Consider the following 24,620-nt stretch of genomic DNA (forward strand, 5'->3'; position numbering starts at 1 on the left):
ATTTAACCTCATCCAAGGACCTCCTCGGTCAAATCCGATTCAACTAAAGTTGGAGAAACCGTCACTTGCCAGTCATCTTTGAGCAAAGGGGGTTACTCGTAACGATGAAACCAGTCTCTCGTAAGCGTACGAGTAATGTCGGTCCAAGCCGCTTCAATCCAACAATACCGCGGAATCAAGAAAAGACTAAGGAGGGCAGCAAAACGCACATCACCGCCCACAAAACCTTTTGTGTTCTACTCGAGAAGACATCTACGCATGAACCTAGCTCATGATGCCACTGTTGGGGAACGTCGCATGGGAAACAAAAATTTTCCTACGCGCACGAAGACCTATCATGGTGATGTCCATCTACGAGAGGGGATGAGTGATCTACGTACCCTTGTAGATCGTACAGCAGAAGCGTTAGAGAACGCGGTTGATGTAGTGGAATGTCCTCACGTCCCTCGATCCGCCCCGCGAACAATCCCGCGATCAGTCCCACGATCTAGTACCGAACGGACGGCACCTCCGCGTTCAGCACACGTACAGCTCGACGATGATCTCGGCCTTCTTGATCCAGCAAGAGAGACGGAGAGGTAGAAGAGTTCTCCGGCAGCGTGACGACGCTCCGGAGGTTGGTGATGACCTTGTCTCAGCAGGGCTCCGCCCGAGCTCCGCAGAAACGCGATCTAGAGGAAAAACTATGGAGGTATGTGGTCGGGCAGCCGTGAGAAAGTCGTCTCAAATCTGCCCTAAAAGCCCCATATATATAGGAGGAGGGAGGGGGACCTTGCCTTGGGGTCCAAGGGACCCTCAAGGGGTCGGCCGAGCCAAGGGGGGGAGGACTCCCCCCCCCCCAAACCGAGTTGGACTTGGTTTGGTGGGAGGAGTCCCCCTCCCTTCCCACTTCTTCCCTCTTTTTTTTTTCTTTTCCTTTGATTTCCTTCTCTTGGCGCATAGGCCCCCTTGGGGCTGTCCCACCAGCCCACTAAGGGCTGGTGTGTCTCCCCAAAGCCTATGGGCTTCCCCGGGGTGGGTTGCCCCCCCGGTGAACTCCCGGAACCCATTCGTCATTCCCGGTACATTCCCGGTAACTCCAAAAACCTTCCGGTAATCAAATGAGGTCATCCTATATATCAATCTTCGTTTCCGGACCATTCCGGAAACCCTCGTGACGTCCGTGATCTCATTCGGGACTCCGAACAACATTAGGTAACCAACCATATAACTCAAATACGCATAAAACAACGTCGAACCTTAAGTGTGCAGACCCTGCGGGTTCGAGAACTATGTAGACATGACCCGAGAGACTCATCGGTCAATATGCAATAGCGGGACCTGGATGCCCATATTGGATCCGATGTATTCTACGAAGATCTTATCGTTTGAACCTCAGTGCCAAGGATTCGTATAATCCCGTATGTCATTCCCTTTGTCCTTCGGTATGTTACTTGCCCGAGATTCGATCGTCAGTATCCGCATACCTATTTCAATCTCGTTTACCGGCAAGTCTCTTTACTCGTTCCGTAATACAAGATCCCGCAACTTACACTAAGTTACATTGCTTGCAAGGCTTGTGTGTGATGTTGTATTACCGAGTGGGCCCCGAGATACCTCTCCGTCACACGGAGTGACAAATCCCAGTCTTGATCCATACTAACTCAACTAACACCTTCGGAGATACCTGTAGAGCATCTTTATAGTCACCCAGTTACGTTGCGACGTTTGATACACACAAAGCATTCCTCCGGTGTCAGTGAGTTATATGATCTCATGGTCATAGGAATAAATACTTGACACGCAGAAAACAGTAGCAACAAAATGACACGATCAACATGCTACGTCTATTAGTTTGGGTCTAGTCCATCACGTGATTCTCCCAATGACGTGATCCAGTTATCAAGCAACAACACCTTGTTCATAATCAGAAGACACTGACTATCATCGATCAACTGGCTAGCCAACTAGAGGCATGCTAGGGACGGTGTTTTGTCTATGTATCCACACATGTAAATGAGTCTTCATTCAATACAATTATAGCATGGATAATAAACTATTATCTTGATACAGGAATTATAATAATAACTATACATTTATTATTGCCTCTAGGGCATAATTCCAACAAGGGCAAAGGTGGAACAAAACACCAGGCTAGAAAGGCCGAGCCTTCCACCTTTTACCAAGTATATAGGTGCATTAAATTAAATAGCATTTAATATGGTGATATAACAAGGAACCCATGTTATCACATGGAAGCAAGTGCACCTGCAACTAGCAACGCTAACAACAGGGTTAAGCAAGCAGTAACATAGCCAATCAGTGGTTTGCTAGCTCGAACATGTTGAAGGTTTCATGGCATTGTTGAGAGGCTGATATTTAACATGTGGTAGGCAACGAGACGTAAACGATAGAAACGGTAAAACTAGCATGGCAATGATAGTAATGGTATCTGGGGAAATGGTCATCTTGCCTGAGATCCCGCTTGGAAGAAGAACAACTCCGAGAAGTCGGCAAACCAACGTAGTCGAACGGGTCCTCACATTCCGACACGCTTGCGGAACTCTATCGAGACGGAGCAAACCGGAAACAAACATCATAACAAATATTCACCATACGATGCACAACATGAAGCACAACCTACTATGATGCATGATCAGTTCAATGATGCAAGGCATGGCATGGCAATTCACCTCATGCAAACACTACACATTAAGTGAAGCTCGATATGCAACGAGTTGCATATCTACGAAACTCCACGTTTAATTGTTTAGTTCACTCCCGTTAATTTACACGGCAATATTAAATGTTGTTAACATGGCAAGGGGTGAAGCGATGATCCTACAAGTAATCCTAGTCGGTTAACACGCGGAACATAGAACGGAGATACGTACAAGAGACATGCAACACAAGATATAATGCCATGAATGCGTCATGCATGGAAGTTCAAAACAACACGGGCAAGAAGAGAAAGAAGCATGTGTCGCCTCGGCGAGCGAAATGGAACCATGGCGGCAAAACGGAAACGAAGCCACGGCAACGTTCCTATCCCGATACTCAACGAGATCTCAGTGCCAACGAATAGGGAGCGTGTGCGGGACAAACCAAATGATGGTGGGGTGATCCCGGTTACCGGGTTCCCATATGTCGTGGGCACGACGAAAAGGAAGACAACGTGCATCGGGCAAACATATATAGGCGCATACATACGGTACATCTCATACATCACATGCACACGGATCACGACAACGTTCCAACGGTATACCTTCGAAGCGTGCGAATCGGAGCGGATCAGATCATAGCGGACGCAGGCGAACATAGGTCGTCGTGGAAGTAGTTGTACACGGTCTCGTCGACGGTAGTCGTTCGCTTGAAGTTGTGGTTCACGGGTCTTCGGCGTCGGTAGTTGAACACGTTTCCGAAGAGGTCCGGGGGTCGTCGAGGACGTCGTGGACTCGGCGAACTTGTCGACGACCCACGGTGGCGGGGATGGTGCTCGTGGACTTCGGTGACATTCCCGAAAGGCGATAGGGCGAGGCACGCAACAACAAGCCACAAGAAAACGGCAACAAGCAGCAGCAACTCACAGCAACCTAGCGGCATCGACGGCAAGCAGGAGCCAGCATCAACTTCAACAACTAGCTTCGGCAAGCGGCAGCAACACGGCTAGCGCTAGCAGGCAAACAACAAGCAACAACTAGCAGCATCAGGCAACCAACAATCTGCCGCACAGCAAGCTCGGCAACAGCAAGCGCAAGCAGCATCATGGGCAGCAGCAAACAATAGCAGCAAGCAGGCAAGCAACAGCAACACGACAGCAGGAGCAGCATGCGGCAACAACAGCTACAACCTCGGCATCAGCACATGGCAACAACATCTCGCAGCAACATGCATCGGTAGGGCAAGCAGCCTAGCAAGCCACGACAACAGCAGCTTCGGCACAGCAACACGGCACGACAACACGCGGCAAGCAGGAGGAGGAGGCCGGGCCTGGAGGTGGCGACCACGGCGGGCGGCGCGACGACCACGGCGCATGCGGGGTGCAACGGCAGGAGGAAGCCGCGGCACATGGCTCCGGTGTAGGAGGCGAGCTCCATGGGCGCAGCGCGGGGAGGGCAGCTTGGCGGGCGGCGACAGGGCCGACGGCGGGGCACGGGAGGCCAGGGCGACGGTGGCAGGACGACGGTTGAGGCCGGCGAGCTCGCGAGGGCGAGGGGCGAGGCCATGGTGCGGCCATGGCGAGGGCGAGGCCGAGGGGCCCTGGCGCGCCGGCGAGCAGCGTGCTGCTGGTGGCGGGGACGGAGCACTGGAGCTAGCGGCTACCGGCGGGATCGAGGGCGGCGCGCGGGGCTAACGGCGACCAGGGCGAGGGTGCGCGGGGTAGAGCAGCTCGGGCAAGGGAGGCCGGCGAGCAGGGCACGGGCACTAGCGGTCGCGGGGGTTGGCGGCGACCTAGGTGGAGGAGAGGGGAATCGGGCGAGGGGGAACGAGAGGGGACCGGGGGTTGCAGAGGAAGACGACGTCGCACGGGGGGAGGACGAGGGACGAGGGGGCTGGGCTGCGTGCACTAGGGTTGGGGGGGGGGCTGCTTGGGCCTTGGCCGGCTGGGCCTTGGGCCTTGGCAGCTCCCTCTCCCTCTAACTCTCCATTGCCTTTTTTAAAAACAGAAAACAACCAGAAAAGAAAAGGTTTTAACAAAATAAAAAAAATGCCTTTTGACTCCTTTAAAAATATACCCCAACAATAAAATAGATTGGGCTTTTTAAAAATAAATAAAATGAAACCTTTTGAAGAATAACATAAAACCCTTTTTACAAAAGAATAAAATAAAATCCCTTTTATAAATAAAATGAGACTCTAGGTTTGAAATAAAACAAAAGGAAAAAATAAAGGAAACCCAAGGGTTGCCCCCACATTTAACAAAGGATTTTAAAAGAAGACGAACTTTTAAAAGGGGGTCAAAACTAAAATCTTTTACGCAACCACAAAATAAAATAGAGAGGAGAGAAGGGTTTTACGTCCTCAGTGCAACAGGGTTTTGAGGTGGCTCTCACGCACCCACTCTGATCACTCCAACAAAACAACGCCACTCACAAGCATAACACCCAACAACATGGAGCAACAAGCAACACCGACAACACACAGTTGACATGATGCCATGATGCAAACTAAATGACGATGCAACAAACGAAATATAATCACACGACGGAAACGGAAATAAAGGGGAACCTTCTGGGGCGTCGGCATCGGGCTGTCACACATACCGATGGACAAAGGGAATAGCGTACGGGATTAACCGAATCCTTGACATAGAGGTTCGATCAATAAAGATCTTCATAGAATATATAGGAGCCAATATGGATATCCATGTCCCGCTATTGGTTATTGACCGGAGAGTGTCTCGGGGCATGTCTACATAGTTCTCGAACCCGTAGGGTCTGCACACTTAAGGTTCGGTGATGTTTTGGTATTATTGAGTTATGTATGTTGGTGACCGAAAGTTGTTCGGAGTCCCGGATGAGATCTCGGATGTCACAAGGAGCTCCCGAATGGTCCATAGGTAAAGATTGATATATAGGAAAGTTGTATTTGGCTTTCGGAAAGTTTTCGGGCATTGCTGGTAAAATATCGGCATTGACGAATGGGTTCTGGGGTTTTACCGGGAGGGGCCACCCACACGGGAAAGAACCTAATAGGCCTAAAGGTGGCGCACCAGCCCTTAGTGCACTTGTGCGGCCAGCCCAAAAGGGCTATTTCGGCCAAGGAGCAAAAAGGGAAAAGGGAAAAAAAGGGAAGGAGGAGACCAAGTGGAATCCTACTTGGAGTAGGATTGGAGGTGGACTCTTCCACCTCCTCTCCACTTCGGCCGAACCAAAGAAGGGCCTTTTGGCTGCCTCCTCCCCTCCATTCTAGAACTACTCCAAGCCAAGTATGCTTAATCTGGGAGTTCTGTTCGAATGGGTTTTCGAAAAAGAAGAAATTTCTTATTGATATGAATAGTCTATCATCCCTAATAAGCAAGGATATCACATATATATATACTAGAGGACTTGAGGGCACCCTAATCTAATAAGCCACGTGCTGCCCTTTCTCCCCCCTAGATAGTTTTCTCCTCTAGATTAGTTCGGTAGAGCTTGACGAAGCCCTGCTAATCGTTCACCACCACCACCACCACACCGCCATGCTGGTGAACTCATCTACCTCTCTGCCCTCTTGCTGGATCAAGAAGGCGGAGATCGTCATCGAGCTATACGTGTGCTGAACGCGGATGTGTTGTTCATTCGGCACTAGACCGGAAAGGATCATGATGAGACCGTGGGACAGATCGTAATGAGATCGCGGACGGACCATGATGGGATCGCGGGATGGGTCGTGATTGGATCGCGAAGACGTACAACTACATCAACTGCGTTATATACGCTTCCGCTTAGCGATCTATAAGGATATGTAGTTGCCCTCTCCCCTTTCGTACATGATCATTATCATGGATAGATCTTGTGTGCGCGTAGGAGTTTTTTTATTTTCCATCCGACGTTCCCAACATAACGATCCTATCAGGTCGCGGGCCGTCCACGCGCCGCCCGACACTCAAGTGCCCGCCAGATCCAGATCCTGGACGGGGCCGCCGCAGCCTAGCACGCACGGCCACGCGCCGGCCAACAGACTACGAATTCCTCTATATGTCACAGCTGCAAGTAGTGGGTGCCTCGATCCAAATCATGTCTCAGCTGCAAGTAGTACTCGTTTAACAATGTATGCACTGCACGTCCGACAGCTGGCTGACATCAAACTACGAATTCAAAGTAAACGGCCGGCGGGATGATTAATGAATGTCGTGTATGGTTATGCCTGCTTCTACTTCTGCATGTATGGTTATTTTGCCAAGTCGCAATATGTATAATACTTCCTCTGTGCATAAATGCAAATGCAAGACGTTTTAGAGACTTACATTTATGTATCAAGGGAGTATTCCGTTCCATAATATTATTGCCATTTCTTCAAAAGTAGATCGCTAGTTCCGGTTCTATAAACAGCAAGCTCACATACCCACATCACACAACTACTGCTATAGCTATACACACCAGACAACTAAACCATTGTGTCATCTGAAGAGAGAGAATCCACCCACCATCGGAGCCATGGACCTTGCGATGGCAGCCATGGGCTCCCTTCTTCCCAAGCTAGTCGAGCTCCTCCATGGAGAATACAAGCTGCAAAAGGGTGTGAAGAGAGATGTAGAGTTTCTCGAGAGGGAGATGAGGAGCATAGACGTTGCCCTCCGTAAATTGGCCATGGTGCCCCGTGACAAGCTCAATGACAACGCCAAGATCTGGGCAGATCGAGTCCGGGAGCTGTCGTATGAGATGGAGGATCTCGTCGACAACTTCTCGGTGCGCGTCGAGGACTCAGATCTCGATAGTTCCAAGAGATTTATGAAGAAGGTGTCCAATTTGTTCAAAAAAGGCAAGACCCAACACCAGATCGCCGAGGCGATCAAAGACATCAAGGAGCAGGTCCAGGAGGTGACGGATCGACGTGACAGGTACAAGATTGATGATGTTGAGGAAAGTCTAGCTGCTACAACCAGCATTGACCCTCGGCTGATGACTCAGTTCAAAGATCACAGAGAGCTTGTTGGCATCGAGGAGGTAAGGGACGAGCTAATTAAGAGGCTGATAGATGGAGATGATTGTAGGTCCAAGCAGGAGCTCAAGATACTCTCAATCTTTGGATTTGGAGGTCTTGGCAAGACAACTCTTGCGAGAGCAGTTTACGACAAGATACAAGTAGGATTTGAATGGAAGGCTTTTATTTCGGTGGGCCAGAATCCTAACTTGAAGAATGTTCTCATAGGTATTCTCTTCCGACTTGACGAAGCCTCTTGTTCTAATGCAAAAATGTTGGATGAGGGGCTGCTCATTGAAAAACTCAGAGGACTGCTTGCGAACAAGAGGTATCACCATCCATTCTAATGCATGTCATGGGAGATTTACATCATTGCAAATGCATGCTTACTATATCTTTTCAGCGGCCAAAATAAAAGGTGAAGAGGATGAATTAGATTTAGATTGCATCAAACTGTTTCTACATGTTTGAAGCAAATTGTACCAGCTTTACCAATTGTCAAATGGTCTTGCCAATTACCTGGACCTGATTGGAATAAATGTTAGTTCAGAATAGAAATAGATGTATTATATAAATTATGTTTGAACTGCCGAACAAGTTTACGAAACTCTAATAGGATAGACTCTATCAAAGTATCAAACCCTTGCATGTATTTTGACAGTGGCTTCCACTCCACATTTTATTATTTATTTATTTCTCACTCGGTTGTCATGTGAAGCACCTTTTTGTAAATTGAATAGTCATTTTGGGTTCTTTGCTGAGGTGCTTTCCATATTTCGTCTATTTCTATGTCGACACATTAGATATATAGTTTGACTAATCTACGCCTCTTGCATTGCCTTGTTGATAGGTACCTCGTCATAATAGATGATATATGGGATATTAGTTCATGGGACATAATCAAATGTGCTTTCATTGATAGTAAATGTGGAAGTAGAGTAATCACAACTACTCGTATCTTTGAAGTGGCAAAATTAGCAAGCGATGTTTACAAGCAAGAACCCCTTTCCCCTGGTAAATCGAAGGAATTGTTTTGTAGGAGATTGTCTATTGGCAAAATCAACGACCCTTATCATCAATCGGTTAAGATATCTGAAAAGATGCTGCAGAAATGTGGTGGCATACCGCTAGCTATTATTACAATAGCTAGCTTATTGGCTAGTAAACCGACAACGGACTGGTCTGGGTCTATGACTCTATTGGTTTTGGGTATGAAGACAACAAAGAAGTTGATAACACAAGAAAGATATTGCTATATAGCTACCATGATCTTCCGTATTATCCACGGCTTTGTTTATTGCACCTAAGCATATACCCTGAAGATTATGAGATCAAAAAACACACTTTAATATGGAAATGGGTAGCTGAAGGATATGTCCATGAGGAACTAGGAAAAGGGTTATTTGAGATTGGAGAGAGATACTTCAACATGCTCATAGATAGAAGCATGATCCAGGCAGTGGAGAAGCCATATCACAGCATAATATATGCTTGTCGTGTGCACGATTTGGTACTTGATATGATTCATTTTCTGTCCAATGAAAAAAGTTTTGTTAATGTACTGAACAGTAACAGGACACTCACCTCTCCGCATAGGTTAGCCATACAAAATGAAGTTGTAGAGCTTGATAGATATGTGGCTAACACGAGCATGCAACACGTGAGGTCATATAATGCCACCTTGTGTCGATTTGGTATGTTGCCATTGCTTTCAAACTTTAAAGCTCTACGTGTGTTGGATTTAGAAGACTGCACTTTTATAGGAAGAAGTTGTGTGAAGCCGGAAGATTCTCCTTTTCATCTTAAGCATCTTGGGAGGTTGACTCACCTGAGGTACCTTGGGCTCTCGAGCCAATTTTGGTTATGGGGCCCACCTTTTATTGAGTTGCCTAAAGAAATAGGTGGCCTAAAGTTTTTGCAGGTGCTGGACTTGAGCAGAACTTGCATATTAGAACTGCCTCAAAGTGTTGGTCAGCTAACAAAACTGAAGTGTCTGCGCTTTGACGGTCCTAGCATGGGGGTGTTGGACTGGACGAACCTAACGTCTCTAGAAGACCTGCGATTGAGTCGTGTCAGTTCGGACTTTCTGAAAGAGTTGGGCAAACTGACAGAGCTGAGAGAGTTTTGGATAACATTTGATGAGTGTGATAATATGGTGTTCACAGATTTGATGGGCTCTCTTGGCAACTTGAAAAAACTTCAAGTCATATATGTTGATCAAGGATCACGGCATGATAAGCCGTGGTCCAGTTATGAAGGCTCTATGAACCTTGGGCACCTCCGTCATCTAATACTGAATAGCCCGTTTCCTGGGTTGCCAGTGTGGGTTAACTCTTCGTGCCTCCCGAAACTCTGTCACTTGTCTATGCATCTGCAGGCTACAGAATCTCATCACATGGATATCTTTGGGAGGTTCTCAGAGCTCGTTACTCTGCACATTCGCTCCCTTGATTGCATTGTTTTTCCTGGCGCCATGGATGAGGATGCATTCCCCAAGTTGAGACATTTGCACTTGCAATATGATGTACAACCCATATTTCGACGGGGAGCAATGCCCAACCTTGAGTTTCTTCGGTTATCTATCAAGTCATGGACCAGTGATGTGGACTTCCTTATAATGGAAACTCCGTACTGTTACAGGGCAGCGGCGTGGACTTTCCTAGCTTGGAGAACCTCCCTCGTCTTGAGAAAATTGATGTTGACTTTCATATTATCCCTGCATTGGGAATCGACCTGTCGCAATCAAATGCATCGTTGAAGCATACAGTTGAACTTAGCAGTAACATCACACACTCCAATACAACTTTGCTTATGTGACACATATTTAATGAAGAGAGAGGTGCTTGTGGTAACTAGCTAAGTTACCGGAACATCACACACTCCAACAAACAATGAGTCCATAGCCTAATAAATGCATTGTTGCATGACACTACATATATGTTACTCCCCATTGTGGAGGTAGGAACATAGTCTAGAAAAGTGTGTAGGTTCCTACCTTATGTTACTCCCCATTGTGACCAGCCTGAGATCCATCCCAACCATCCCACACTTACATTGAAGGTGCGTACTACGCGTAACATCACAAAAATAGATGCTCCCTTGTGTACTTTCAACAAAAAAGATTTTTTTTTCTCATTTCACTTTTTTTTCGTTCGTAGATTGTCGCCGGTGTACCTTACTGGACCGAAACCCGTTAGTGTTTGATGAAGCTATTCCTTCCATGCGTTATGTCATGGCTCAGATGGCAAGCGAAGGATGGGCATGGAGAATGGCATGCCTTCTAAAGGGAGGCCTCGATTGGTTCTTCGAGGCAATTCACATGTGGGGCGTGAGTGAGTAGTGTTAAACATGTAATATTGAACCCATATTGTAGATGCGGACAGGCTTTAGAGCAGCAAGGAGTTGTTAGGAGATAGACTTTGTGTTTAACTTTGTACCTTATCTCTATCTCCCTCCTTGTAAATCTCTCTCTCGGTTGATCTCTATAACAACCACACCTTGTAACTCAAGCCAAGATGAATACATAAATATGCGGGCTTCCATGTATTGGTGTTTGAGACGTTTCACATAAAATTTACATGATATACAAAGCCTACCTCTTCCCTTGCATCTAAGTTCCATCCTCCATGACCCTCTTCAACCTTCATCTCCCGCATCGCGCGCCACCATATCTCATCCAGCCAATCTGTCTCCACCGGCCTTAACTACACAACCTCAGAACTCCTCACCCGAAGCAATTACATCCTTTGACGAGCCCAAGCTCACTCCCACGTGATGGAGGCGGGACTATATGGGTATGTTGTTCAAACAACTCCAGAGTCGTCCAAAACTATCAACACAAAACTCAAAAGGAAAGGACCAGGCCATTCCCAATACTGCCTAAAATCCTTGGTTAATCCAAGATCAACAAATTAAATAGTCGCCTACCTACTCTGGAATCTCTCCAAAGAATCCTGGTTCAGGTTGCTTCCTTAGAAAAATCTCATGCCATATGGTCTGCTCTAGCAAACATGTTCGCTGCGCAATCTAGGTCCCGTAGTCCGTAGTTGTACCGTGGCCAGAGCACATCTGTCGGTCCCCAACAAAGAAGATGTAATTGGATGTCGTCTGAATTCTCGGTATCTCACTGGCACGAATGTGCAACTTTTTTCTTCTTATGAATATGATATATGGAGAGTTCACGGTTAAATTTCGACTCAGGTCAAAGATTGATGGGTTCAGGTGGGCTCTGGTGGCTGTATATGGGGCGGCACAACCAGAGCTCAAACCTGATTTTCTTGCAGATTTGGTACGGATATGTGGAGACGAAAGACTTCCACTTATGGTGGGGGGAGACTTTAACATCATTAGAAGACAAGATGAAAAAATAATTATAATTTTGATACACGGTGGTCAACTATGTTTAACATGGTCATTGAGAGTCTCAGTTTGAGGGAGATTGACCTCACTGGTAGACAATTTACTTGGGCAAATTCTTTACCAGTACCAACATATGAGAAATTGGACCGGGTACTGGCCAGTGTTGAGTGGGAACAGAAATACCCCTGGTTACAGTACAGGCTTTGCAAAGAGCTATATCTGACCACACACCTCTCCTAGTGGACTCGGGAGAGGCAAATCATGTGGGAAATAGAAATATCTTTTCTTTTGAATTAAGTTGGTTTGAAAGAGAAGGTTTCATGGATCTCATAGCCGAAGAATGGGCAAGGGATTCGGGTGGGATAACAAATATCGAAATATGGCAAAACAAAATTAGAAATCTACGTCAGTTTTTGAGAGGATGGGCAAAAAATCAGAGTGGTAAATATAGACTTGAAAAAGAACTACTCATTCGTCTGATTGATGAATTAGACATTAAAGCGGAGTCTGATCATCTCAATTTGACGGATAGGAATAAAAAGATTGACGCTGAGAGGAAGTTGCAAAAACTCCTAAGAGAAGAGGAGATGAAACGGGCAACTAGAGCCAAGGTGGCAAAGGTGGTTCATGGAGATGATAACACACAATTCTTTCACATGATTGCAAATGGCAAACACAGGAAGAAAAAAATTACTCAACTTGAGCAAGATGAAGGAACAATTATAGGACACGAGAATTTAAAACTATATATCTCTGAATATTACAAAAAATTATTTGCTAAACCAGAAGAGACGGGGGTCTCTCTGGATGAAAGCATCAATCATGATATACCTCAACTAAATGCAGATGAAAATGAGGTGCTATCACCTCCATTTACAGAGAAGGAAGTATATGACTCAATAACACAAATGAAATTAAATAAAGCACCGGGACCAGATGGGTTCCCTGCAGAGTTTTATAAGAAATGTTGGCATATCATTAAGGGTGAATTGATGCCTATGTTTCATGATTTATTTAATGGTCAGTTACAATTATTTCATCTCAACTTTGGAACAATTACATTGTTGCCAAAAAAGGTGGAAGCTATTCGAATTGAACAGTTTAGACCGATATGTCTGCTGAATGTGAGTTTCAAGATTTTTACAAAAGTTGGTACAAACAGGTTAACAAAGATAGCTAATTATGTAGTCCAACCGACGCAGACTGCGTTCATGCCTGGGAGACACATCTTGGAGGGTGTTGTTGTCCTGCATGAAACGTTGCATGAAATCCATACAAAGAAACTAGATGGGGTTATATTTAAAGTGGATTTTGAGAAAGCATACGATAAAGTCAAATGGTCTTTTCTCCAACAAGCCTTATGTATGAAAGGATTCAATGATAGATGGAGAAATCGGGTTGATAATTTCATCCAAAAAGGGAGTGTAGGTGTTAAAGTTAATGATGACATAGGTCATTGTTTCCAATCACATAAGGGACTCAGGCAAGGGGATTCACTATCCCCCGTGTTGTTTAACATAGCTGCAGACATGTTAACAATACTAATAGAAAGAGCCAAAGGAAAAGGCTAAGTTGGAGGCCTCATACCACATCTCGTAGAAGGGGGTGTCTATTCTACAATACGCGGATGATACAATTATTTTCATGGAGCACGATATGGCCAAAGCAAGGAACATGAAACTATTATTGTGTCTTTTTGAACAATTATCAGGACTAAAAATAAATTTCAACAAAAGCGAAGTTTTTTGCTTTGGAAAGGCAAAAGATGAGCAAGACGCTTATAGACAGCTTTTTGGATGTGAAATGGGATCACTACCATTTAGCTATCTTGGGATTCCTATTCATCATAGGCGACTGACGAATAAGGAATGGAAATGTATTGAAGATAGATTTGGAAAAAAATAAGTTGTTGGAAGGGCAAGCTTATGTCATATGGAGGAAGGCTAGTATTAATAAATTCGGTGTTAACTACCCTACCTATGTTTCTCTTGTCTTTTTTTGAAATACCGGTAGGGGTTCGGAAAAGACTAGATTTTATAAGTCTCGTTTTTTCTAGCAAAGTTATGAGGCCAAGAAGAAATACAGACTAACACGTTGGGATATTATATGTAGACCTAAAGAACAGGGGGTATGGGTATTGAAAACTTAGAAGTGAAGAAGAGATGCCTTCTAAGCAAATGGCTTTTTAGGCTATCTACGGAAACTGAAGGAATGTGGTTTCAAATACTAAATAATAAATACTTACTTTCAAAAACTTTAGCACGGGTTAAAGTTAGACCGGAGGATTCCCCTTTCTGGAAAGGTCTAATGAAGGTAAAGGTGACCTTTTTCCAGCGGGTAGATTTGTAGTTGGGGATGGTGCATCAACAAGGTTTTGGGAGGACACTTGGTTGGGAGACACTCCTTTAGCCCTTCAATACCTAACTTTATATAACATTTCCCAACGTAAAGATGAATATGTTGCCACGGTACTTCAATCCATACCTCTTAACGATTCGAAAAAAATAAAATCCATACCTCTTAACATGCAATTTAGGAGAACTTTAGTTGGACCACGGTGGAACACATGGTTACATCTGGTCAGAAGGCTAATGCAGATTCAGTTATCTAACCAGACAGATACTATTCGTTGGACTTTGGTTACCAACGGAGTATTCTCAGTTAAATCCATGTACACTGATCTCATTAATAATGGACCAATATCTAGATCATTACATATATGGAAAATCAAGGTGCCCCTAAGGATTAAAATTTTCATGTGGTTCATACACAAGGGTGTGGTATTAACCAAAGATAATTTAACAAAACGAAGATGGAGAGGCAGGGTGAATTGTTCTTTTTGTGAGCAAAATGAAACAATTAAACATCTTTTCTTAGACTGTCCTCTTGCAAAACTTCTATGGCGCACCTTACATATAGCTTTTAATATATCTCCACCTACATGTATGAATTCGCTATTCACAACGTGGCTCAATGGAGTGGACGGCAGAATATCGAAACTTATTAGAATTGGAGTCTGTGCGTTATTTTGGGCTATATGGAATACTAGGAATGACATGATTTTTAATGGCAAGAATTTCAACAACTTTTTGCAGGTTATTTTGAGAGCAACGTTCTGGATCCGTATGTGGTCGTTACTCAGTCATGTGGAATCCAGGGATCTTATGGATATTGGGTGCAACCGATGGGAGACGGCCTCTCGGGTTATCTTCAACCGATTTGGATGGCGTGCCAATAATAGGCTAGGTGTATAGGCATCGTAGTCTGTTATCAGTTAAGCCGGATGTGGAATTTATTTGTTTAATTTTTGTATTCAGATTCATAGATTTGTGGACATCAGACACATTTTCATTTATTATCAATAATATGGCTGCATGCATCGATTGATGCAGAGGCCGGGGGCTCGTTTCCTCCTTTCCAAAAAAAATGCATGTCGTCATGTGGTTTGGTTCTGAACTTTGTTTCTGAACTCGGAACATAACTCAGAGATTGAAAGCTTTTCAAGATGAGCAGAGTGGAGTAACAACAAAGAAGATGGAATTACCGCTATACTGTATTTTTCAATTTCTGATGCACAAAACAGAGGATGTACCTTAAGAACAGAGACCAAAAAGGGAAATTGGAAACATACCACAAATTAGATCCTTGCATTGGCTTAGCAAGATCACCATATCTTCCCGGTTTGATAGGTGTGTACACTGTTATGTTTGTTATCATGGTTTAGCTCGGAACACAGAACAACTTAAACAAGCATGATGATAAATTCAGGGAGAGAGGTGAACTCACATCAATTGCTTCATGCATATCAGGTTTACCCTTGGTAATATTTTCTCCCACTCTGTGATACCCTCTGATGATAGACCATAATAAAGTTCATTTGCATATGTTGAGGTTTTCCAAGGACCAAACAAAAACCTACAAGAAAAGTAGAGTTTTTATTCAGACATGATACTTATAACCACTCTGAGGTGTCATTTTGATCTTCATTTTTTTCCTCGTGAGGGAGCTAAAAGAATTTGCGTGTGACGTCCCCGACTTTCGTCATTAACGACTCCAAAATCCAATGGCCTTTGTGTTAATAATATACATACATCATTTGCCATGGTTAATTAGCACTCAAATGATGAGTCTAACTGTAAGCACGAATCAGATCAACTCACTCTCTCTCTCTCTCTATCAAGATCACACGAACAAGATCACAGGGGCTCGAGGGTTTTGGCGATGCGAACAACTTGCATCCTTTTTCCGTGTATGTGTTCTGCTCTTATTATGTTACAAACACACACACACACACACACACGCAGAGCCACCAACGGCCCGAGTTATTCGCCCGCTACAACCACCACGACCGCGCCATCCCACGATCCAGTTCATGCGGGCGTTAGACCTTGTCTACGGGAGAAAAACTAGCTACCCTAACTACCTTATCTACTCAGCTAACTAGCTATTATTCGCTGCTTAAGTGGATAGGAAAAACTGAACACCTAACTGACAGACTGACGAAACAAGGAGCACATGAGGTTTAAGCCTACAATCACTCCCTAAACCTTGTGTGCTTCGTTGAACTCCACCATCCTGATCTTTACTCGTTGCTCCTGTAGTTTAACTCGCCCTGATGCCTTGGTTAGCACATCAGCAATTTGTTCCTCGGATCGAACGAACTCGATCTGAATCTTCCCGTTCTCCACGCACTCCCGAATGAAGTGATATCTGATTTCTATATGTTTGCTTCGATCATGGAAAACAGGGTTCTTACTCAGTGATAAGACTGACTTGTTGTCGACGTTGAGCACGGCTGCCTTATGTTCTTCATCTTTGATCTCTCCCAACAGCCGAGCCAACCGGATTCCTCGACAGGCGGCAGTGGTGGCCGCCATGTACTCTGATTCACACGAAGAGAGAGCCACCACTCTCTGCTTCTGTGATTGCCAACTTACCAGGTTGCTTCCTAGAAAAAACGCAACTCCGGTGGTGCTTCTACGACTGTGTTCGTCGCCTCCAAGGTCGTTGTCGCTGTAGCCGATCAGTGCAGCTCCATGGTAACCACGAGTGTAGCGCAGTCCCCAGTGCATAGTCCCGGCCACATAGCGCAGGATGTGCTTCACCGCCGTCATGTGTTCTGTCGTCGGATCCTGCATGAACCTTGATACATACCCGACAGAGAATGCTAGATCTGGCCTGGTGTGGACGAGGTAGCGAAGCATGCCCACAATGCTCTGAAATTCTGTGGCATCTACTGGCCTTGCCGTGCTCACCTTGTTGAGCTTGAACCGCGGCTCCATGGGCATGTGACAGGGGTTACATCCCGTCATATCAGCCTTGTCGAAGATCTTGGCAGCGTACGCAGCTTGGCCGAGATTGATGCCGCCGCCGTCTTGCCTCACCTCGATCCCAAGATAGTAGTGGAGCCGCCCTAGGTCGCTCATGTCGAAGAGTGACTGCATCTCCTTCTAGAATCCCGCGATCTCTTCTTCGTCGGTTCCCATGATGATCAAGTGGTCGACGTAGACGCCGACAACCAGACGGGAGCTCGCCGCGCCTCTGGCATACACGGCGTGCTCGGAGGGGCACCTGGCAAACCCTAGCGAGGCCAGACTTGCGTCTAGCTTGGCGTTCCAGGTGCGAGGGGCTTGTTTCAGCCCATACAGAGCCTTCTTGAGCTTGAGCACTTTGGCGTCCTCGCCGACGGCAGTGAAGCCTGGTGGCTGAGCCACGTGTTCCTCCAGATCGCCGTTGAGGAAGGCCGACTTCACATCCATGTGGTGCACGGTCCAGCTGGCTCGTGCAGCCAGAGCGAGCAGGAGGTGGACAGACTCGAGCCTTGACACCGGCGCAAAGACCTCATCATAGTCCATGCCGTGTTTCTGCACATATCCCTTCGCCACCAGCCTCGCCTTGTATTTTACCACATCTCCATTGGCGTCCTTCTTGACCTTAAAGACCCACTTGAGACCGATCAGGCGATGGCCAGTAGGTGGATCGATGAGGTCCCAGGTGTGGTTTTCTTTGATGGATTTCATCTCTTCCATCATTGCATGTCACCAGCATGCTTCAGCTTCTGCTTCCTGGAAGGAGCCAGGTTCTTCCCCAAGTGCCAGATGTAGTTCGTCTACAAGCTCGTCATCGTCGATGTCGGCATCAGTGCCGCTGGGCTCCTCCAGTCCAGCCAACAGCCTGCTCCGTGCTGCTTTCTCCGGTGTACTCATGTAGCGAGGGTTGGGGAGGAAGATGCCGTCTTTGCCTCGTGTCGTCATCGGATGCGACGGCACAAGGTTGGCCCTGGTGAGCGCAGGTGGTGCTCGTTCCTCTGCTGCACCCGCAGCGTTCCCAGCTGCGGCATCAGAGTCTACAGCAGGTGCATCACCATCGTCTTCCTCTGAACCTGCTGATCCTGTCCCTGCCTCGGTAGAGGGTGTCGCAGCGACGACTGATGGCGTGGCTCCCGGCGGTGTAGACGAGGAGTTATCAGTGAAAGTTGAGGTGGTCTCGATGACGACACCAGCGTCAGTTGCTGCAGTGTCCTTCTTCTCCCAGTCCCATGCTCGTGTCTCGTCGAACACGACGTCATGAGAGACATGTATGCGCTTGCCCACGGGGTCGTAGAGCCGATAGGCTTTGCTCCCGGGTTCATATCCGAGCAGTACCATGGCCTTGCTTCCTATCTTCAAGTTTCGACAGGTGTGGCCGTGTGTCCTTGGCGTGCACCATGCAGCCGAACACGCGGAAGAAGTCGACTGAGGGCTTCCTGCCGTGCCAGGCTTCGAACGGAGTCTTCCCCGCAATGCTCCTAGAGTATGCTCTGTTGAGCACAAAGACAACCGTGGCCACGGCCTCGCCCCAGAACTGTGGTGGCACTCCCGTCCCCTTGAGCATGCACCGAGCCGTCCCAACGACGGTATGATTCCGCCTCTCCACCACGCCGTTCTGTTGCGGCGTGTATGGTGCAGTGAGGTGCAGCTGGACGCCAAGTTCGGCTAGATGCGAGCTGAATTCTGCCGAGTTGAACTCCCCGCCACGATCGGAGCGAAAAGTTTTGAGTTTCCGCCCCGTCTCGCGCTCCGCGTGCGCCTGGAAGCCTTGGATCGCCTCAGCTGCTTCGTCCTTGCTGCGAAGCAGGTATAGCCACATGAACCTGCTGTGGTCGTCGACGAGCAGTAGGAAGTAGCGCTTGCCGCCCAGCGTGGGCGGCGAGATGGGGCCACAGAGATCACCGTGCACCAGCTCAAGGGGCTCGGCAGCACGGTACTTAGCGTGCTGCGGGAAGGGCGCTCTCCGCTGCTTGCCCACCAGACAGGCGTTGCAGACCTGCTCGATGTGGTGGATCAGGGGCATCCCCTTTACCATGCCCTGACGTGTCAGCCTCTCGAGGCCGTCAAAGTGCTGGTGACCGAAGCGAGCGTGCCAGCGCTATGCCTCCTCGTCGGCGTGCGCGGCGAGGCAGACAGGGGTGGTGAGCCGTAGTCGCGCAACGTAGAGCCGGTTGCGGGAGCTAGGTACTCTGGCCAGGAGGCGGTTCTGGCGATCGCACACCGTCATGACGCCGGCCTCGACGTGCGTGGGGCAGCCGCTTTCGTCGAGCTGACCGATGGATACGTTGTTGCTCCTTAGCCGCGGAATCCAGTACACGTTGGTGAGTGCACAGTGCTCCTCCCCAGTCGTGGAGAAGAGGACGGTTCCTCGCCCATGGATCGGCACGAGCGAGCCGTCCCCGAACTTGACTGTGCCGCGGATGCCCTTGTCTAGTTCGGAGAACGCCGCCTCATCCCCGGTCATGTGGTTCGATGCGCCCGTGTCAAGGTACCAGGCTGCGTCCACATCGTCGGGGGAGCGACACAGTTCAGCCCGGGCACGCGACTCGTTGAGGAGGATGATCTCATGTCCCATTGCGGTGGATGATTCAGTGGTTGCTGCCGCCAGGGAGACCAGCTCGATCATCAGCAGGCCGGGGTCGTCGTCCTCCCCTGCTTAGCCCTCGGCAAGGAGGGCCTAGTCCTCCTCGCGCTTCTTCTTGCGGCAATCGCGGGCCCACTGGCCAGAGATGCCGCAATAGTGACACTTGTCACAGTCTACGTCAGCACCTTTAGCGCCGCCAGACTCCGTGCCGGCGGGAGACTTGCCTCTTCCGCCGCGGCCACCGCCACGGCCGCGCCCACGGTGTAACGACCAAGATGCGGTCCTTTCCGTTCTGGGGGTCGAGGCCCCCGAATAGGAAAGAAGCGCATCTAAGCGTTTCGCAAGCAAGTAACATAACACAATATAATAATAAAAGTAGACAATTCGGGATTCAACTGTCTTCTTATTAATAACTCAGAGTACATCACAGATACAATCAAGGTAGTTCCGCAACGGACTACAAAACATGGAAAATTCTATGCTACCCGGCCTGCGGGCCCACGATCACGACCACACCTCAGTCCTCTGGATAGTTCACGTAGAGGCAGTCTGTCTCCTCGTCGTACTGCCACGCCAGCTGAGTGTCGTCGGGATCTTCTGTATCTGGGGTACCTGTACCTGTTGGGAGTTTCGGAGGAATCCGTGAGCCACGGGGACTCAGCAATCTAAGACCTTGGTGCCAGAACTAGTCATGTTATTAGGTAGGGTAGGGGTGAAGTGTATAAGGCTGCAGCATCCTAAGCTCGATTAAGTGGCTAACTTACGCAAGGTAATTGTTACGGTGGTCTACACTAGCGATCGGATTTACTAGATCACTAAGTGATCCTGAACACCTACCTACGGCATTCATAACCCCACCGTGTTCCCGATCAAAGAGAGATCTTCGAGGGGGACAATCACGGTTACGCACACGGTTGGCAATTTTATTAGCTTATGTTTGAGTTATCTAATACCGGATGTTAACAAAATGTTCCAAGTTGCCACATAACCGCGGGCACGGCTTTTCGAAAGATTAAACCCTGCAGGGGTGCTCCAACTAGTCCATCACAAACGTACACAGGTCGCAAAGTAATCCTCTATCACGAATCACGTGATCTCGTCGGATTCCTTAGAGGAAAACCTCAACTCTCGGGGAAACCAAAGCTTCACTGGGATTCCTATACACAAGATATATCGCTAAGGTAAGGCAAGACTAGCAGGACGTCCCGACATGTCGATGACCCCGATAAGAGCCGCGTATCTCAGTCTCAGGACACGCCGGATGGAACTAGCTATAGGTACCAAACCTCAAGTTTCCTTGTGGTGGCCCCGCAGGCAGACCAGTTTGGACCAACACTCATGAGGAGCACTGGCCCGGGTTGTTGATTAAAGATCCTCGGGGTGATCATTCCCTATGCAGATTATTAAGTGATTAGCAAATTAACACCAATGTTGGGTCCTTTCGGAAAAGCCTTATCACTACGCGATTTATCGAGGGGGTCCCCATAACAACCCCGAATGTGTTAGGAGCGATCAATATGGAATCAAACACCGGTAACCGGTAACTAAGGCGGCAATAACGGAACAAAGCACCCGGCAAAAGGCTAGGCCTTCCGTCATTTGCCAAGTATATAGGTGCATTAATTGAATAACAGCATTTAAGATAATGATATCAAGCTCATGTTATCACATGAGTCAAAGCACCTGCATCTAGCAACGCTAACATTAGTAGCTGAGCAAAGCCTACTTAGCCAATCAAGTTTGCTAGGAAGGGGTCAGTGTTTGGGTTCATGGCATATCAAGAGGCAATTTAATTCAGTGGTAGGCAGCGAGCAACATGACATGGAAACGCAATCTAGCATAATAAGTCTAGAGATGGAATCAAGGTCATATCATCTTGCCTGTGATATCCTCAGCTTGGAATGGTTCTGGTTCGTCCTGCACGTACTCTCCTGACTCCACGTATTCGTTCTCCGATCCCGGTGCTACACCAACATAAGAATAACAGCCAATGAACAGCAGCACCACTAGATGCAACAATCACATGATGCATGCAATGAAAATTGAGCATGCACCACTATTTCTATCACTATCACAAGCAAAATAAACTACTGCAAGTTTCTGGACATAACTGTACACTAAGCTATTTTGACATGCATGAGGATGGCATGAACAGATGCGGCTCGTGAAAATGATGCAAAACCATATAAAGAACATTGCAAACGGAGCTCCGGATCAACGGGAATCAAGAAACAAGATATGAAGCCCTACGTGGAAGAATCAACACCACACTCACAATTGGCACAAATCTGGGATTCCCAGGTTTCCAAGACATGTATCATTCCAACATGAATGGAATGGAGCAAGGAAGAATACCACAACATCCCCTAAGCTCACACAATGATCAAAATGACTATACTACATAATCTGCCATAATCTGCATCTTAGCTCTTTGTGAGCTACATACAACATAGCTACAGACCACCAAATATGACAAATAATATATGTGGTTGTTGCCAACTAAGAACACTACCAACACCAGCAAGAATCACAGCAAAAGGAATTAAACTCTAGAAGATACAAGGCCACAAACTTTCCCAAAACCATCAGATCTCAGGGACTTAGTGAAAATTCCTGCACCTGAGTTTCTGTCTTTGTTCTGAAGCTTTTTGACAGCAACCAAAACACAACCTAATGGACTCCAAATGATTTGCAATTTGACAGGAAGCTTCACAAACATATCAGGTTCAAAATCCTAGCACTGAACTAAGGCTAGTTCTCAACACAATGACCAGCACATCCTAATCTATAAGTGAAGCAAATGTTTCCAGAATCTCAGACTTTGTGAAATTCCAGATTTCACTAAGCTGGCCTTTTTTCAGCCACATGCCCACTTCGTCTAGGAATAGTTTGCACACAAATAGCACCAAGTGATAAATGACACCACTATGTGTTGGGAAACGTCGCATGGGAAACAAAAATTTTCCTACGCGCACGAAGACCTATCATGGTGATGTCCATCTACGAGAGGGGATGAGTGATCTACGTACCCTTGTAGACCGTACAGCAGAAGCGTTAGAGAACGCGGTTGATGTAGTGGAACGTCCTCACGTCCCTCGATCCGCCCCACGAACAATCCCGCGATCAGTCCCACGATCTAGTACCGAACGGACGGCACCTCCGCGTTCAGCACACGTACAGCTCGACGATGATCTCGGCCTTCTTGATCCAACAAGAGAGACGGAGAGGTAGAACAGTTCTCCGGCAGCGTGACGGCGCTCCGGAGGTTGGTGATGACCTTGTCTCAGCAGGGCTCCGCCCGAGCTCCGCAGAAACGCGATCTAGAGGAAAAACCGTGGAGGTATGTGGTCGGGCTGCCGTGGAAAAGTCGTCTCAAATCAGCCCTAAAACCTCCGTATATATAGGTGGGAGGGAGGGGGCCTTGCCTTGGGGTCCAAGGACCCTCAAGGGGGTCGGCCGAGCCAAGGGGGAGGACTCTCCCCCCCCCCAAACCGAGTTGGACTAGGTTTGGTGGGAGGGAGTCCTCCTCCCTTCCCACCTCCTCCCTTTTTTTTTCCTCTTGATTTTTCTTGGCGCATAGACCACTTGTGGGCTGTACCACCAGCCCACTAAGGGCTGGTGTGTCTCCCCCAAGGCCTATGGGCTTCCCCGGGGTGGGTTGCCCCCCCCCCCCCCGGTGAACTCCCGGAACCCATTCGTCATTCCCGGTACATTCCCGATAACTCTGAAAACCTTCCGGTAATCAAATGAGGTCATCCTATATATCAATCTTCGTTTCCGGACCATTGCGGAAACCCTCGTGACGTCCGTGATCTCATTCGGGACTCCGAACAACATTCGTTAACCAACCATATAACTCAAATACGCAAAAAACAACGTCGAACCTTAAGTGTGCAGACCCTACGGGTTCGAGAACTATGTAGACATGACCCGAGAGACTCCTCGGTCAATATCCAATAGCGGGACCTGGATGCCCATATTGGATCCCACATATTCTACGAAGATCTTATCGTTTGAACCTCAGTGTCAAGGATTCGTATAATCCCGTATGTCATTCCCTTTGTCCTTCGGTATGTTACTTGCCCGAGATTCGATCGTCAGTATCCGCGTACCTATTTCAATCTCGTTTACCGGCAAGTCTCTTTACTCGTTCCGTAATACAAGATCCCGCAACTTACACTAAGTTACATTGCTTGCAAGGCTTGTGTGTGATGTTGTATTACCGAGTGGGCCCCGAGATACCTCTCCGTCACACGGAGTGACAAATCCCAGTCTTGATCCATACTAACTCAACTAACACCTTCGGAGATACCTCTAGAGCATATTTATAGTCACCCAGTTACGTTGCGACGTTTGATACACACAAAGCATTCCTCCGGTGTCAGTGAGTTATATGATCTCATGGTCATAGGAATAAATACTTGACACGCAGAAAACAGTAGCAACAAAATGACACGATCAACATGCTACGTCTATTAGTTTGGGTCTAGCCCATCACGTGATTCTCCCAATGACGTGATCCAGTCATCAAGCAACAACACCTTGTTCATAATCAGAAGACACTGACTATCATCGATCAACTGGCTAGCCAACTAGAGGCAAGCTAGGGACGGTGTTTTGTCTATGTATCCACACATGTAGATGAGTCTTCATTCAACACAATTATAGCATGGATAATAAACTATTATCTTGATACAAGAATTATAATAATAACTATATTTATTATTGCCTCTAGGGCATAATTCCAACAGTCTCCCACTTGC

The 24,620-nt window shown here is 47.3% G+C and overlaps 2 protein-coding genes and 1 pseudogene across 2 annotated transcripts; all 3 read left to right on the top strand.

Annotated features, from left to right (window-relative positions):
• The first annotated feature begins 6,956 nt into the window (after positions 1 to 6,956).
• Positions 6,957 to 8,443, top strand: LOC123407411 (disease resistance protein PIK6-NP-like). The gene has a single exon (XM_045100543.1). The coding sequence runs from the start codon at positions 7,119 to 7,121 to the stop codon at positions 7,950 to 7,952; it is 834 nt and encodes a 277-aa protein (XP_044956478.1). The 5' UTR covers positions 6,957 to 7,118; the 3' UTR covers positions 7,953 to 8,443.
• A 327-nt stretch (positions 8,444 to 8,770) lies between these two features.
• LOC123409360 (disease resistance protein RGA5-like) lies at positions 8,771 to 11,136 on the top strand (the record flags this gene model as incomplete). Its single annotated transcript, XM_045102287.1, has 1 exon — positions 8,771 to 11,136. A coding segment is annotated over one exon (1,593 nt), but the record flags the coding sequence as incomplete, so codon positions are not given.
• A 604-nt stretch (positions 11,137 to 11,740) lies between these two features.
• Positions 11,741 to 13,664, top strand: LOC123409361 (annotated as a pseudogene).
• Positions 13,665 to 24,620: the final 10,956 nt, after the last annotated feature.

The sequence above is a fragment of the Hordeum vulgare genome, chromosome 7H, assembly GCF_904849725.1.
Source record: "Hordeum vulgare subsp. vulgare chromosome 7H, MorexV3_pseudomolecules_assembly, whole genome shotgun sequence".
In the NCBI taxonomy this organism is placed as follows: Eukaryota; Viridiplantae; Streptophyta; class Magnoliopsida; order Poales; family Poaceae; genus Hordeum; species Hordeum vulgare.

Bases quoted from the DNA above. Each gene is read 5' to 3' on its own strand.
- LOC123407411 (XM_045100543.1), top strand. From the start codon at position 7,119: ATGGACCTTGCGATGGCAGCCATGGGCTCCCTTCTTCCCAAGCTAGTC.